The sequence below is a fragment of the Nannobrachium achirus genome (assembly GCF_963921795.1).
Source record: "Nannobrachium achirus genome assembly, chromosome: 17".
Taxonomy (NCBI): domain Eukaryota; kingdom Metazoa; phylum Chordata; class Actinopteri; order Myctophiformes; family Myctophidae; genus Nannobrachium; species Nannobrachium achirus.
The window spans coordinates 34,969,188-34,983,581 of record NC_137824.1 but is presented as its reverse complement, the minus strand read 5'-3'; the positions used below and the strand labels follow the sequence as shown (position 1 = coordinate 34,983,581).

At 40.1% G+C, this 14,394-nt stretch overlaps 2 protein-coding genes across 2 annotated transcripts; both read right to left on the bottom strand.

Annotated features, from left to right (window-relative positions):
• Positions 1 to 3,242: 3,242 nt before the first annotated feature.
• Positions 3,243 to 9,222, bottom strand: bnip1a (BCL2 interacting protein 1a; the record flags this gene model as incomplete). The annotated part of the gene is made up of 6 exons (XM_080745623.1): positions 3,243 to 3,439; positions 4,749 to 4,867; positions 5,197 to 5,301; positions 5,412 to 5,503; positions 8,049 to 8,141; positions 9,142 to 9,222. The coding sequence occupies 6 exons, from the start codon at positions 9,220 to 9,222 to the stop codon at positions 3,243 to 3,245; spliced, it is 687 nt and encodes a 228-aa protein (XP_080601749.1).
• A 1,089-nt stretch (positions 9,223 to 10,311) lies between these two features.
• Positions 10,312 to 13,126, bottom strand: atp6v0e1 (ATPase H+ transporting V0 subunit e1). Its single transcript, XM_080746022.1, has 4 exons — positions 12,891 to 13,126; positions 12,092 to 12,139; positions 10,764 to 10,871; positions 10,312 to 10,620 (listed from the first exon to the last, which is right to left on the bottom strand). Exons 1-3 carry the CDS (start codon positions 12,992 to 12,994, stop codon positions 10,778 to 10,780), a joined length of 246 nt encoding a protein of 81 aa, XP_080602148.1. The 5' UTR covers positions 12,995 to 13,126; the 3' UTR covers positions 10,312 to 10,620; positions 10,764 to 10,777.
• Positions 13,127 to 14,394: the final 1,268 nt, after the last annotated feature.

Genomic DNA, 14,394 nt, shown 5'->3' with positions numbered 1-14,394 from the left:
CCCCAATCCACTCGTCTAGATGTGGCACCTCACCACTTGATTGGCCCTATCACGACGCTAAATGTAAGAATAGTCCAATTTGCTTGACATAGAGCCAGGAGCCTCGCCTAAGTGTGCAGCTATAGTAGGAATAGGCGAAGCACAATTGCCACCACTTTAAATGAGTAAAGAGATGCTTAGGCATCTCTTAGCTCTCTCCACACACAATGCTTTGTCTTGTGTCGCATCTATTATTATAGCACATTCTTCAAACACACACACACATACTGTACGTATCGAGACCGCTCCAGAACACACATCCAGAGTGACTTTGCAGCATTTATTGACAGTGAAACTTGCCAACATTTGGATGTATAGATTTTATTTTCAGAAAGGACAATGTCAGGCGCTTGTGGAAAGGGTAGGGAGGTCATGTAGCCACTCTGGACGGCCACTGCTCCGAGGTGTTGAAAAGGCAACAGCAGATAACGCAGCCACGCAAGCCTAAAAATATCCCCCCACCTCGCCTCGCCCAGCCACCCGCACTGGGAGGCTGGGGGGAGCGGGGGTGGAATAATCTGCTTTTCCGGGTCTTATCTGAAGAAAGGCAGAGACGCATTGGCTCCCTATCGCTGCCAATGTGACGGCTGCCACTGCTTTTCTGAGCTTTTCTGCTGTGCTGCAGTCCAGTGCCAGGGTAACACACGTGGAGAGAGAGAGTACAGCAGTCACAGTATAATCCTTTGGCGTTAAACAACTAACTTCCAAACCGACGTCCCTAGTTTTTGGCATGTTATTATGGTTGTAGTCGATACTGTAGATTCCACTATTTTCAAATAGTTTCAAAATGTTCATAGATTGCAAAAAATAACTGATCTACAACCACAAGACGCATTGTGAGCTTACAGATCTGGTGTTTTCACAACGTGACACCATCGTACAAGTATAAAATATGGCTAATATGGGTCCAGTTTGTGCTCCATACTAACTCACTGAAAAAAGTAATTTTATTGGTAATGTGGGCTGTGCTTCCTGTCTTGTTTTGTCATTATTTGTTGTTCATTTCAGATGTGATTGTATTTTTTTCTAAATGTTTTATCCCACGATTATCTAGCCCATTTTTCACCCGGTGTCAATTATCAAATGTAATCCTGGGCGCTACACTCCCTCTGCCAACCTGGGGGGACAACGGACTAACCTCATGCTTCCTTCTATGCATGAGGAGTCCAAGTTGTTTCTTTTCACCTGACAGGGGTAGTTTCCCCGGTTGGACGTAGCACGTGGAAGGAACACGTTATTCCAACCAGTTCCTTTCCCCTCCATCAGGTGCCCCGGCTGGCCAGGTGGAGGCAGTATAGGGACCAGGATTACTGCATGTTTTTTGTGCTGGTATACCTACCCTAGTAGACACGGGGAGAACATACAGAAAGGCCCTTTCGCCAACCCCACCTAGGGTATGGGCACTGATGACGCGCAGGACAGAACGTGCCCACAGCGTCCCCAGCAGGAATCGAACCCAGGACCTTCTAGCTGTGAGGCGACAGCACTACCGACTGTGCCACCATGCCTTCCAGATGTGATCTTGGCATATAGAGATTGCATTGAATAAATATGTTGTCTTGTTTTCAATTGATGCTGCATTTGTACAATGTAGATTGGAGCAACCTCATCATTATGGTATAACTATTAAAGGGATAGTTCACCCCCAAAAATACTTATTTTCTATCACCCCATGAATCCTTGAATTCATGGAGATTCTTGTTTTTGTCACATTCCTAAGCCAATAATTGGCAGAGTATAATGGAGACTCTTTGATTGGCTCAAATGATTGGCTCAGGGAAGCAACAAAAAATATGAATCGATAGGAAAAAATACATTTTGGGGGTGAACTATGAATCTAATACAACAAAATAACTAACAAACTAATGTCTGAATAACTCCTGGAAGACAAGGGTGAGTATTGAGTAAACCTGGGCTTTAATCAAGATAAATCTTAGATTATTACAGTACAATGTAGTATTATAAATTAAATTATATAAATTATGGGAAAAGAAGTTACACAATAAACATAGCATGGAATCTACATCCAGTCCAAACATGATATCAGATGACAATAAAGTATTAAGTATACAATGCTAATCATTTCGGTTCAATTGTAATTGTTAAGCAAACGTCCTTAATATTGGATGTCGTACTGTATTAGGTGAACTTGGTAAAATAAGAACACAGAGACAGTCCCGTATCAGTATCAGAATAGTGATGTCAGTGCTTCTATAGATTGCACTAATTTCAGTTAAGATAATTTCTCTTGAGCTTTATGTGTATTTTTAACCTGTAAAGTACATATTCAGCTCTAAACTGCAATTACAGTGGCATTAACATTTTAAACAACATCTCTGATGTCTCATTTAAAATAATAAAAATAAAAGAAAACAATTAAGAAATTGATATGTGTTATAAACTTAAATTACGTCATGTAATGCACAGCACTACTGACACTTTAATGCAAGATACCACCTCATACACAACTGTTTCAACAAGCAATTAAGAGAAAAATAAATTACCATCTTCTCCTAAAGAAAGTTAGGATCAAACACAGAATAATTAGTAAGTGTGCAGGCGTAATCTACTCCCGTTTACAGGCTTTATTTTACCCCACCCTGAGCCAGGCTTTAATCAGGCGAACTGTTCAAATTCCACACAGCAGACTTTATGCGTCACCCATAAAGCATAACAGTTTAGATCAGGTGAGGTAGGCTACCGTATACAGTATATTTACATAATATTTTTATGTAGGGCTCTGGGGGGAGTAGGGATGGGACGATAAGCGATATTATCATGTATCATGATAAAAAAACACTCACGATAATCATATCATGGAGATTTAATTTATTGTGAAATCGTCCTCCGTCATGCACTGGGATCAATTCACATCTTATTTGCCGAGCTGCATATCCGGTACCATTCAAACCCTCTATTGGTAAAACGTACTTATAATATACATTCTTGATACGTACTTGATAGTCTTTTTTTCACTCTACCAAATCTCTTTGCCAAAAAATAGACGATCTACAAGCTCACAACATGACGCGTTGTGAGCTTGTAGATCGTGCTATTTTTTGGCAAATGTTCAGCCTCAGGATAATGGATGTTGGGGATATTTTGATTATCACGATAATATCGTAAATCATGATTTCTTGGGTCACAATAATCGTGATATGAAAGGTTCATATCGTCCCATCCCTAGTGGGGAGTACCTGCTCTTAAAGGAATGGGAAGAGTCTCTTCTTCAGGATGTAGAGGACCGTGGCGAGGAACAGGGCCAGTGCCAGGAAGATTAGCAGTTTATCGGTGAGCTCCCGGCGGTTGTACTTGGTGATGAGCTTCCTGCCCAGCTGAATGGTCCCGGTCATGGCCCTGAACTCCTCGTTGGTCTCCTGAACCGTCCTCGACGAGGTCGCTTTAAACACCAACAATGAAAGAAAACAAACAGTCAGCACACTGCCAATGGATCGCAATCACAATACTGATTCATGTTAGGGTCTTGCTTGTTTGTTCTGTGCAGAATCAAATTGGCTGGAAGTTGGATTTTGCAACTTTTGCATTCCATAGGTCTGGACCGCAAATGGACAAATGACATCATCAACTTGTGTAGTGCATTCATTGTACCAATTGAGTAAAATATGTTATAATAATAATAATAATATATACTTAAGGTGTTTATAATTCTTAATTTTAGTTATAGAGGGAAATTATATTGTATGTTAAGGCATACAAGGCTTATTAGCCAGGGATCCTATTAAGGAAATTATGAAACCCTTCATTCCTCCTGAAGCTTTGGTTCCATTTGTACACTCTCAAGAGTTAAATAAGCAAAGAGAATTTTACAGTGCAGTTTGGGGTCCCAGAGATACACTTTTTGAGCGGTGCTAACCGCTCCTATAGACCGCTTTTTTACCAAAACTATGAGGTCACAAATGATGATGACATGAGTTCGCTAGACCAATGAAACACTTCGATTCTGTTGATCTGTCCATGATGTCATAGTCACAGAGGCACCCGATTGGTTAACCCTGATTTAGAACGCGTTTAGGCCGCGTAAAATACGTCATAACGCGTTTAGGCCGCGTAAAATACGTCATAAAAAATTATTGAGCGGTGCTAACCTTGAATTTCAAAATTGTATTAGATGAATATCACTTATAAGCGATAAAATAAGCACACTTTTAGACAGTCTGTGGAAAATCTTACAGGTTATAAATGATAGGCAGCTAATACAAGTTTAAAATACAAATGAACAGACTTTGAAAAACTAAAATATTCATCTTCTGGCCTCTTCTCACCTCTCTGGAGGCCTCTCTGGAGGCCTCTCTGGAGGTAAATAAGGTCACTTATCATTACACTACGACACTCTTACAAGTTACAATCCGTAGCTTGGTCAACTAACTGATGAGAAATGACGATAATGAGAATGACTTATATAGTCTGAGCAGACCTCTAGACTGACATCATACACAACAAAAACAATATTGCCATGCATGCCTATCAACACTGATTCGCGCAGGAATTAGTTTGCACCGCTCACTTCGCACGGGTGCGATTTCTTTTGGGCCATTCGGTCACTGACGTCAGTAATGGATATCCGTTCTCATACACACTCTCCACACATGGATATCTGTGCTCGTACACACACATCTGTGCTCACACACACAAAGCCAGACATAGGAGCGGTTAGCACCGCTCAAGAAGGTTTAGATCACTACACTAACCTAGTGTGGTCATGGTCTCTTCACTCTGTGTCACCTGCTGTGACATCATACGACTGATGCTCATTAGGCTCTCTGTGATGTCACTGGACGTCTGGGCAATGTTCTCTTTGGTCAACTTCCTGTTCACAAACAAATAGGGACATTGACGGGCACACAGTTAAATACATTGATTGAAGACTCAAAGATCGCATTTGTCACCTGCTCATTATGTGTATGATGTTGGTGTGGCAGACTCCGCCAAACAATGTCCAAAGAATATAATGCAAGGTAGGCTAGAATACAAGTCAGTTAAAGCTGCTATCTTATTTTAATGAATATCAAATTACTTCCTTTTGTACACTGAGGGTTTTTACAGTGTTAACATCAACACGTATACAGACAGACAAACAAATGATTAATAAATGTATCCAACTATAGTGCATCAAATCTGACCGGCATAAATAGATACCTCTGTCTCAAGGCACTGTCATCTCCACTGAGGAGAGCTTCCTTTTCCAAGTGGTCGATGGCTAGTTTGCTTGCCAGGTTGGCTCTCCTCCAAGCTGTTTGGTTACTGCAAGAACATTCAAATCCAATATTTCAATAGGAAATATCACATTGTCTCTACACAGATACTTATGTTTCTAAGGCAGTTCTCCACGATTTCAGAGTAAATATCATCACCTCAGCATCTGTTTCCTGTGTCCCTCTACTTGGCTGAGCAGAGCCTGTTTGTCCGACTCTTTATCCTGCTCCATTCCCATTTGTTCCAAATCCTGTGAGAGATACAGTAGGTATGCAACTTACTACACCCAGGATCTGAGCCTACTTCTCGGGGTAACCCGGTAAAGTCGCCGGAATGAAGCTCGCCGGGAAAAGGGGGTGCGTTCGGAAATGCGCACCGGGTGGGGCAGCGGTGCGCTTTTTCAGTCTGAACTCTGAAGGTAAACTTTCTGAAAAGCAGCAGTTGCTAACCTAACGTTGCTATTGATGATTATAAACTAGGTAAATTATGGTGATAGTCTTAATCTCACAGTATCACAAATGTTAATGCTAGAAACAAACATGTACAGTAGGACAAACAATCACAGTATGCCTTCTTCAGTATCAACATGAATTAATATTCTAATATTCAATTATAAATTACCCTAGTTTATAAACATTAATAGCAACGTTAGGTTAGCAACTGCTGCTTTTCAGAAAGTTTACCTTCAGAGTTCAGACTGAAAAAGCGCACCGTTGCCCCACCCGGTGTGCATTTCCGAACGCACCCCCCGTTTCCCGGCGAGTTTCATTCCGGCGATTCTACTGGTATTCCTTCTCGGGACCCTGTTTACCTATTGGGGAAGATGGTAACCAGGCTTCCTTGCCAGTTAGTCTACACTCTCCCTGATTTGCACGGCTACCACTGTCTGTTCACAGACAAATATAATGTCGCTCAAGTGTTGTGCCGAGATTCTTCAAAGATGCCAAGAACTGCACTAGACTACCGCGGAAACGTGTGTGAATCCACGCTAATCGGCGTTGCCGTTAAAGGAGCTATAGAGTCAACTTTTGCATTGTAGGGCCGACACTTTGTTTACATCCTAGTCTATAGACTAGAATGTAAACAAAGTGTCGGTCTGACAATGGCCAAAATGATTATTTTATCATTATTTTACGCTTTTTGTGGTCATTTTTGAATAGAAACACATATATGAAGCTTATTTTTGTATAAAATATTTTTGAAACATTATTTTTATTTTAGCATCCGTTTTTCAAGAAAAAGTTGACTATAGCTCCTTTAAATTAAGTATTTTTTATCTATTTGTGTAAATGTAGCTTCTTTCTTTTCTCGTAGGGAGCGTTTAGATATGTACACTGGGCAGTGGGAGCGCACTCATGTGCCTGAGCTTCAAGCAGTACTTATTGGATTGATTGATTGAATACTTTATTAAGAGAGAGAGAAAAAAATCACTGAGGTATCTGCAGATGTACAAGTTACAATATTATCAGACTGAGACTCCATACAGATTGGTTAAAATAACACATTTTTCATTAAAACAAGTTTTGGATTGATTTGCACCCTATAACGTCAGTGCCAGTAGCCTACTACTATCGGGAGTTGTTGAGCGGTGGTAGCCGCTCCTGTGATTCGCTTTCAAGATGTTACTGGCCGTGTATGTCTGTCGCCTGCCGTGTATGTCTGTCGCCGGCCATACCTCTCCTGACCACACACACAGACCACACACACACACACGTTAAAGGAGGGGCGCTATTGAGCAGGGCAGGCAGACAACACACCCTCTCTCTCTCTCTCTCCCTCTCTCTCTCTCTCTCTCTCTCTCTCTCACACACACACACACACACACACACACAGCGCAACGGTGGGGGCTTGAGTGTGGGGAACACGCACCACTGAGGCAGACAACACTCTCTCTCTCTCTCTCTCTCTCTCTCTCTCTCACGCGTTGGTCAGGGACCGCGTTGGTCAGGGACGTGCAGAGAATGTTAAGAGAGGCAGGGGCTGACATTTCTAAAAGGGCCCTTTGGTGGACAATTCTCTCTTAAAAGGGCAGGGGCTCAAGCCCCGTTTGATGTCTGTGTGCACGTGCCTGACGACTGGCGTTGGTAAAAGCAAGAGCAGTATCATCGCATCGTCTATGCGAAGCGTGGAACAACCACGATGTGAAACGAGCAATTATAATCACACCAATGGATTATGTTTTCGTTTGAACCAAATTAGGTAGTCTACAGAGGGACGGAGGGAGTTTTACCGTGAACGTGGCTGCGTGCAGGCAGACTCGTGAGAGAAGAAATCCATGCTTTACACAGTGTTTTCGGTGGAGAAGTCTCGTAAACAGTCTGCCTTCCCGTCCCTACCAAATGAGTCGCCCGTTTCAGCTTGACTCGTTATCATTCTGAATCAATTAAAGTTACATTGTGTGAAACGTGAGCACGTTTAACTCAAGAGGCAAAGCACTGTCTGCTAGGCGGAGGACGGTCAGTGTAGGGAAAGTTCAGTAGCTGGAGGTTTATTCTTCGCTGTATGTCGGTGTCGCTAAACAAGCACCCTTTTAATTAATCTACAAGCCCACAACCTATTGGATCAGTGACGCATTGTGGACTTGTAGATCAGCCCACTTTTGCAGCGGCGAATGGAGACTTCTGCCTCGCGAGACCCGCCACATTTTAACGTTACACGCGAGAAGTGCTGCAGATTTGTTGTTTTAATTAAATATAAATTAGTTCGAAGCTCTAGGGGTTGGTGGGTAAACCACCGCTCAGTTCACACGGGTGTGATTTTGCAACTTGTTTGAGATTCCCTGGTTCTGTGTTTACCTGAATCCGCAACCTGACGTTATGGAATTTCTCCTTCACTTGAGAGTTGAATTCTGTCAGCTTTTCTTGAGGTCCTGTGCATTCATGTACATCCTGGTTAAGACATTTAGATCAAAAATGGATGAGACACACTTGGTTACAATCGCCCATTTTACCAAGTTAAATCATACTCAAAGCAAGTCATTATGTCATCATCCCATACTGTTAAGCCCTGTTTTCCAAAATTGTCAAGTATTCAAATTTTTATTTCACAAGTTCTCGCGATCTGCTTCTTTCAAAATGTTTTCACCTATGACATGCCCAAAATGGTTAATTGGAAATTCTATGTTATTACTATATCTTAATTTATAGAAGTATTTAGGGTCTCTTATTCAACCTTTCCAAGATACCAGCAATTCTACATAAAAAAACAAACATTAAAAGCAACAGCATAACCATAAAACATTAAAAGCACCAGTAGACACTAGACAGCATCAAAAACTCTTTTTATTTTGTAGCCTACTGTTACATCTTTCTTTACACATGGATGATGCTAAATTTGTGGTTGTGAAATTCCATATGGTCAATATTATATTGTCTAATAATTGCCACTTTTTTCTTCTATTTTTCTATAACAACAAATCTTGACTTTGATTCTATGAATATGCATTTGTATGTTCACATGTAGCCTGTTTGTCTGTTTTGCAAATGTAAAACTCAAATTAGGTTGATCATAAAATAATAAACTTGCTCAGGGAGTCTGAATCGTTCACTATATTTGTAAAATAAAGGAGATCAGCTCATAGCTGCAGTGCAGATATAAACAATAAACAAATATGAAGTTGAACCACTTTCAACCTTGGGTGAATGATTTTTTGTCATGCCAGATTATTATAGGTAAGTAACTGATCTACAATATCACAACGTGTCGCATCGCGACGCGTTGTGAGCTTGTACATCTACTTTTCAGGAATCTGAGAGGCGCTAGTGAGAGATGAGAGCCGACAGCCCGACACAAACGACCACATTCTACGAACGAACCTATGAATGACACGTTGTAATTCTGGCCTCAAATACACTATCGCTAAGACGTTATATGAATTACCATACATACCTGAATGAGAGCCTTGATTTCCAAGTCAAATTTGATAATTTCTTGTTCACATATTCGGACGTGGACATCAGGAGACGCCATGTTTGCTGCCTAGTCGCTACGTACGGCAAGTAGGAAGCCGGTATAATAATGTTTCGCGTTTCTGCTGTCACATGGTGTGGTCGTGTGGAGCCGATGATAAACATGGGATCATGCGATATTTAGAATCAGTTGAATATCGTTTATTTATACAAGTGAGAAGTGAGAACGGCTTGAAATGCTTCAAATCTATGTTGTCACACATTATGCTTGTATAATGAAGCATTTCCCTGTTAGAACACCCGAAAGGGAAATTAAAACATAAAATCCTAACCTAGGGGTCTTCAACGTTTTCAGGCCAAGGACCCCTTAGTTGAGTGTGACGAAGCAGGGACCCCCATAACCTTGTCATAGATTCCATATAGTTTAATCGTTTGACAGCATAATCAGTGTATTTTGGATTTGTGTAAATTTGAGTTTTCATATATTTAACCACTTGAACTGTCTTGGGGCTGTTAAGTATGACATCATTTTGTAGGCAGAGGAGCATTTCTGCCCCAGTTTCCATGAATCTTTTTACTATTTACACATTTTTCTTCTCTTTGTTGTTGAAAGGAAAGTGTTAGAATTATACTTTAGTCGTTATTTTTGTCTCGGATCTGTTGAAAATAGCGAGGGACAGAAAATGCTCTGGGGGCAGATTCTCCTCTGCCTACAAAATGATGTCACGGCTTAAAAGCCCCTGCTTACTTAATAAACTTGACCTTTGACCTATTGGCTACTTAGTCTGCTCTTTTCCCCCCCTCTACACCAAACCTTTGACAGAAAAAGCTGATCTATAAGCTCACAGCAGCCCAAGGGGTTGTGAGCTTGTAGATCTGCTATTTTTGGCTAAAGTATAGACGCTAGGATTCAAGTGGTTAATATAAAAAAGGAGAAAAAGGTTTCTATCACACAAAGATTTGGAGGACCCCCTGTGGTAACTCTGAGGACCCCCTAGGGGTCCCGGAACCCCTGTTAAAGACCCTTGCTTTAGCCTAACACATTGCATGGGGTCCACCCATAATACTGTCCGAGGTGCAGAGTAAACATAGCACAATCATCAATCACCAATGTGTGTGAGCCATTTGTACTTCACTTATTTTATTTAAGTAAGTAAGTAATGTAGTATATCATTAGAAATACAGATTGGGACAGAAGACTTTTTTTTCAAAAACAACACAAAATTACATTGCAGCAAGGTTCAATAAACACATACATAAGTTATAATACACAATACAAGAAAAAGGCTCTGTTTAATTTGAGTAAAGCACATTAAATAATCTCTCTCAGAATGACTTTGGGAAACAAGTTTGTACAAGGCACCATGGTAGACATCTCTGCACAGCGTCATGTGTGCCTGATTTTAAGGCAGGTTTGTAGAGTGAATAATGAAGAATGGTCCATACAGCAAGTCGTCCCCTGCAGGAGGTTTATAGAATGAATACAGTTTGAATTAAGGGTCACAAGAGAGGAACAGCCATCCAACAAAAAAAGATGCACGCTATACCTTCAGTGTATTGTCTGGATAAGAAAAGAAAGAAAGATCAATGAAGAGCGTGTACCCGTTGAGTCAGGATTAAGGCCAGTGGTAGTACAGGTACCAGATGGTTTCGTTGTTCAAAGACGGTCCAAACAACGGATTCAGCTGGGCCAGAATAGCAATGAGCCAGCTAAAAGACAGGACAAAAAAATAACACCAAAATTGGAAACAGAAAACACACACACACACACACAAACATATACAGGTATATAAAATATATCAAGAGTCTGGTGGCCATTCATTTGGTTTTAGGCCGGACAGTCCGGTTTTTGACCCAGCTGTTCTCCTTACAGCTCAACCTCAACAATAATTGTCTGCTTTTTGTGAGAGTGATTACAGTGTAATTCATTTACATCTAATTTTCATCATTTTTCTGACTTTAGAAAACTACACCGTGGTAAGTTGCTACTCACCTAAAACTTGAGTATGAATGAGCCTTAAATCTACCGTTTTTTATAGAATACAGCTCTGCACAGACAACCTACTGGCAAACATTTACATTCTCAGGTTTCATTGGTATAATTAGAACAAAACAAAAAAGAAGGGGCTCGCACAGTCACAGAAGGATAAAAACTGAGGCTCTTTAGATGGAAAAAATATAAATGTTATGTCATATTTACAGTATTTTCACATTGTTCCATGAGAGTTGAGACTAGTTGCCTGTCCTTTACCGCCATCTATTGTCCATCTGAGGTGTAACATGATACCGTTTGCAATGCTCAGTAACCAAACCTAATGATGCTGAATTAACCATGAGAGTCGAGACAGAATGAATAGACCAATTAAGCTCCAATATGCTTGAGAAACAGCTATAATGAAAAAGGCACTTCCACCGCACATAGACTCAATTTTACTGTAACAACACTATGTGCAGATTGCTAAATTTGCAAAGAGCCACAGTTGAAGTGGTTAATGTAAAAGGAGAATGGCCTTAGATTGAGCAGTATAACTTGATGATCCAGTATGGGGTTGTCAATAGTCTCAATGTGTTGTGTCATTCACATTAGACATTAAACTCTAAATTCTCTCACACATTAATCTCTGATATTGCATGGTGGACATATATTTTTTTGGCAAACAAAAGCTCAATTAACTTACAATACTTTCAGCCATTCAAATCTTAACATTCAGAGATTGGCAGTAATTTAATGGTGTCACTATCATGAATCAAAACCTTTACAAGTGTATGACATTAAAACCAGTTAGAGGTATATACTTAGAGGTATATTTGTTATTTTAAAAGGCAGTCGTGTAATCTACAGTATGTATAAGAAACACAGAATACATTAGATATGGTTAGTTGATGTTAGGAACATGGTGAGATATTCCAGCTAGGATGGAAGCACTTACAACACATAGCAGCAGATTGCAGTTAACACCAGCATGGTGACTATCACCCTGCAGGGAGAAAGGAGAGGGACATGGTTACACTTCGACATATAGGCCTAGCTTTATTATGAGACAACGTTACCACTTATATAATACTTAGTTATAAGACGACTAGACGACAGAGATAGCTCATATAGCTCACAACTATTTTCCCTATGTTTTAAACGTTTTGGTATTAATTTGTCAATCTTTGCCAGACAGTTACATGCCCAAAATAGAGACACCAGTTTCAAAGTGGTTAAGCTGCTTTTAGGTATCCGTTTATGACTTTAAATGAGCAATGTAAGCCATCCATGGCTCATTCATTTGTGACATGTGATCTTGTGATCTCTCTTCTTGGAAGTGGGAAACAGTCAAAGGAGAAGTTCTATATTAACGGCAAAAAAAAGGAGTAATATTTTCCACGCAGTTTAACTTTTAATCTTGGGCTGTTCATTCAAGGAAACTTCCACATTTTGGCCAAAACATATTTTCGAACAAAAGGTACAGCCAAACAAAGCAACAAGAGACAAAACAAAGCTAAAGTTGGGACAAAGCCTTAGCCATACTTGTTAAGTTTCTTAGTTACTACCATGTAATGTCAACGATAACCAGCTTAGTCAAATTAAACTATTTCCCCCTGCATTTCACAGGATCGTAGAGGAAACCTAGCATCCATTCCATCCATTCCAAACACATAGCTCAACTAACGTTAGCTTTAATGTTTTGATGTTTGTTTGTGTCCAGATGCTAGCTAGTTAAGCTAACCAACTGTACTCACCCTCTGTTTGGTCCTTTAGGAATAAACCAGGGTATCACTCCTCCAACAAGAGCCCAAAACAGCGTCATAACAGAAATAGTAATAACAAAACCCGTCCCTGCCATGTTTCTTTGTTTATGTTTCCTCTCTTTTGCGATGGATTGGGGTCGACACGAAGATTAGTAAAAGTATAAACTTCAGAAGAGAGTAAACTTCAGAAGTTTACAGCTGTGTAGAGAAGTAATGATCCAGGAACAGCCAGCAGCACACACATCACATGACAATGGAGCAGCGAGATCCCATAGCCTGGGGGGACGGCCGCGTTGTAATTGGCTAGTTAGTTGCTAGGCAACCCTCAAACCTTCTATCATGAACCGATTCATGTTGACTGAAGATGATAATTTCCAACTACTGGCTGATATGAATGAACTAGGCCTGCTCGAAAATATGTGAACCATTTTGGCAGTCCGTTTTTCCACATTTCAGAAAATACAGTTTAGATGAAAATAATAACACAAATATGACTTATTTTCTATACATTCCACACCACATGAAGCTTTGAATTCATGATTTTTCCTTTGCATTCCTATGCCAACATTAACAATTTGATGCCCTGAAGAGACTCAGCCTATGACCCGTCATCTAATTATTGGATTATAGGAATGCAACAAAAACGAAATAAATCTCCATAAATTAAAGGAGTGTGTAATTGATAGAAATTAAGTGATTGTTTTGGGTGAACTACACCTTTAAGTAGCTATAGGACCCTGATATTATATTTATATGATGTATGATATATATATATATATATATATATGCTGTAACATGTATCAGAAGACATTGGAGAAACCCTAATACAGACTGTATGGTTTTGTTATTTGTAATCCTTTCTTCCATTCATAGCAATACCGTAGCTTGGAGAATATTTTGATAGTCTTTATTTCGCCATTTAAAAGTTATGGGGTCAACTGTCCCTAAGAATTATACTTGATTAATACTGTAGGCCATTAACTCAAACTGAAATGATGTGATTACCACACAATGGCACATCCTGTGATGTGTGATCATGTGAACCAAGTCATTAACAGAATGCGCTGTAATTCAATACAATCACAATAAAAATAACATTTTTTTTTTTACACCAAGTTTAATTTAGTGGATGAACTGCATAATTTCAATGATTAAAAATGCAGCAATCACTTTGTCAGCTCATAGGCAAAACTTGGAAAGTCAGCCACCGATTTGCTTGGTTAGGCGAACGTCTCCATAATTGATTTTGATTATCAATTTGTTTGGAGTTAGCTTGCACCAGACCTGTTGGAGATTGCGCTGTACTAGGGTTGAGTACTTTGTCCACCACCAATGATTTCTGCTAACGTTAGCCTTGCCCTGAAACAAACCATTGTCCTAGTCTCATTACACTGCTCCACAATCCTATCTTACAGTAATAAGCACATATTATCTTTATACAAGATGGATTTCTGTATAGCCCTGTGTAGTTCCTTGTAGCGTTTGGCGCACCCCA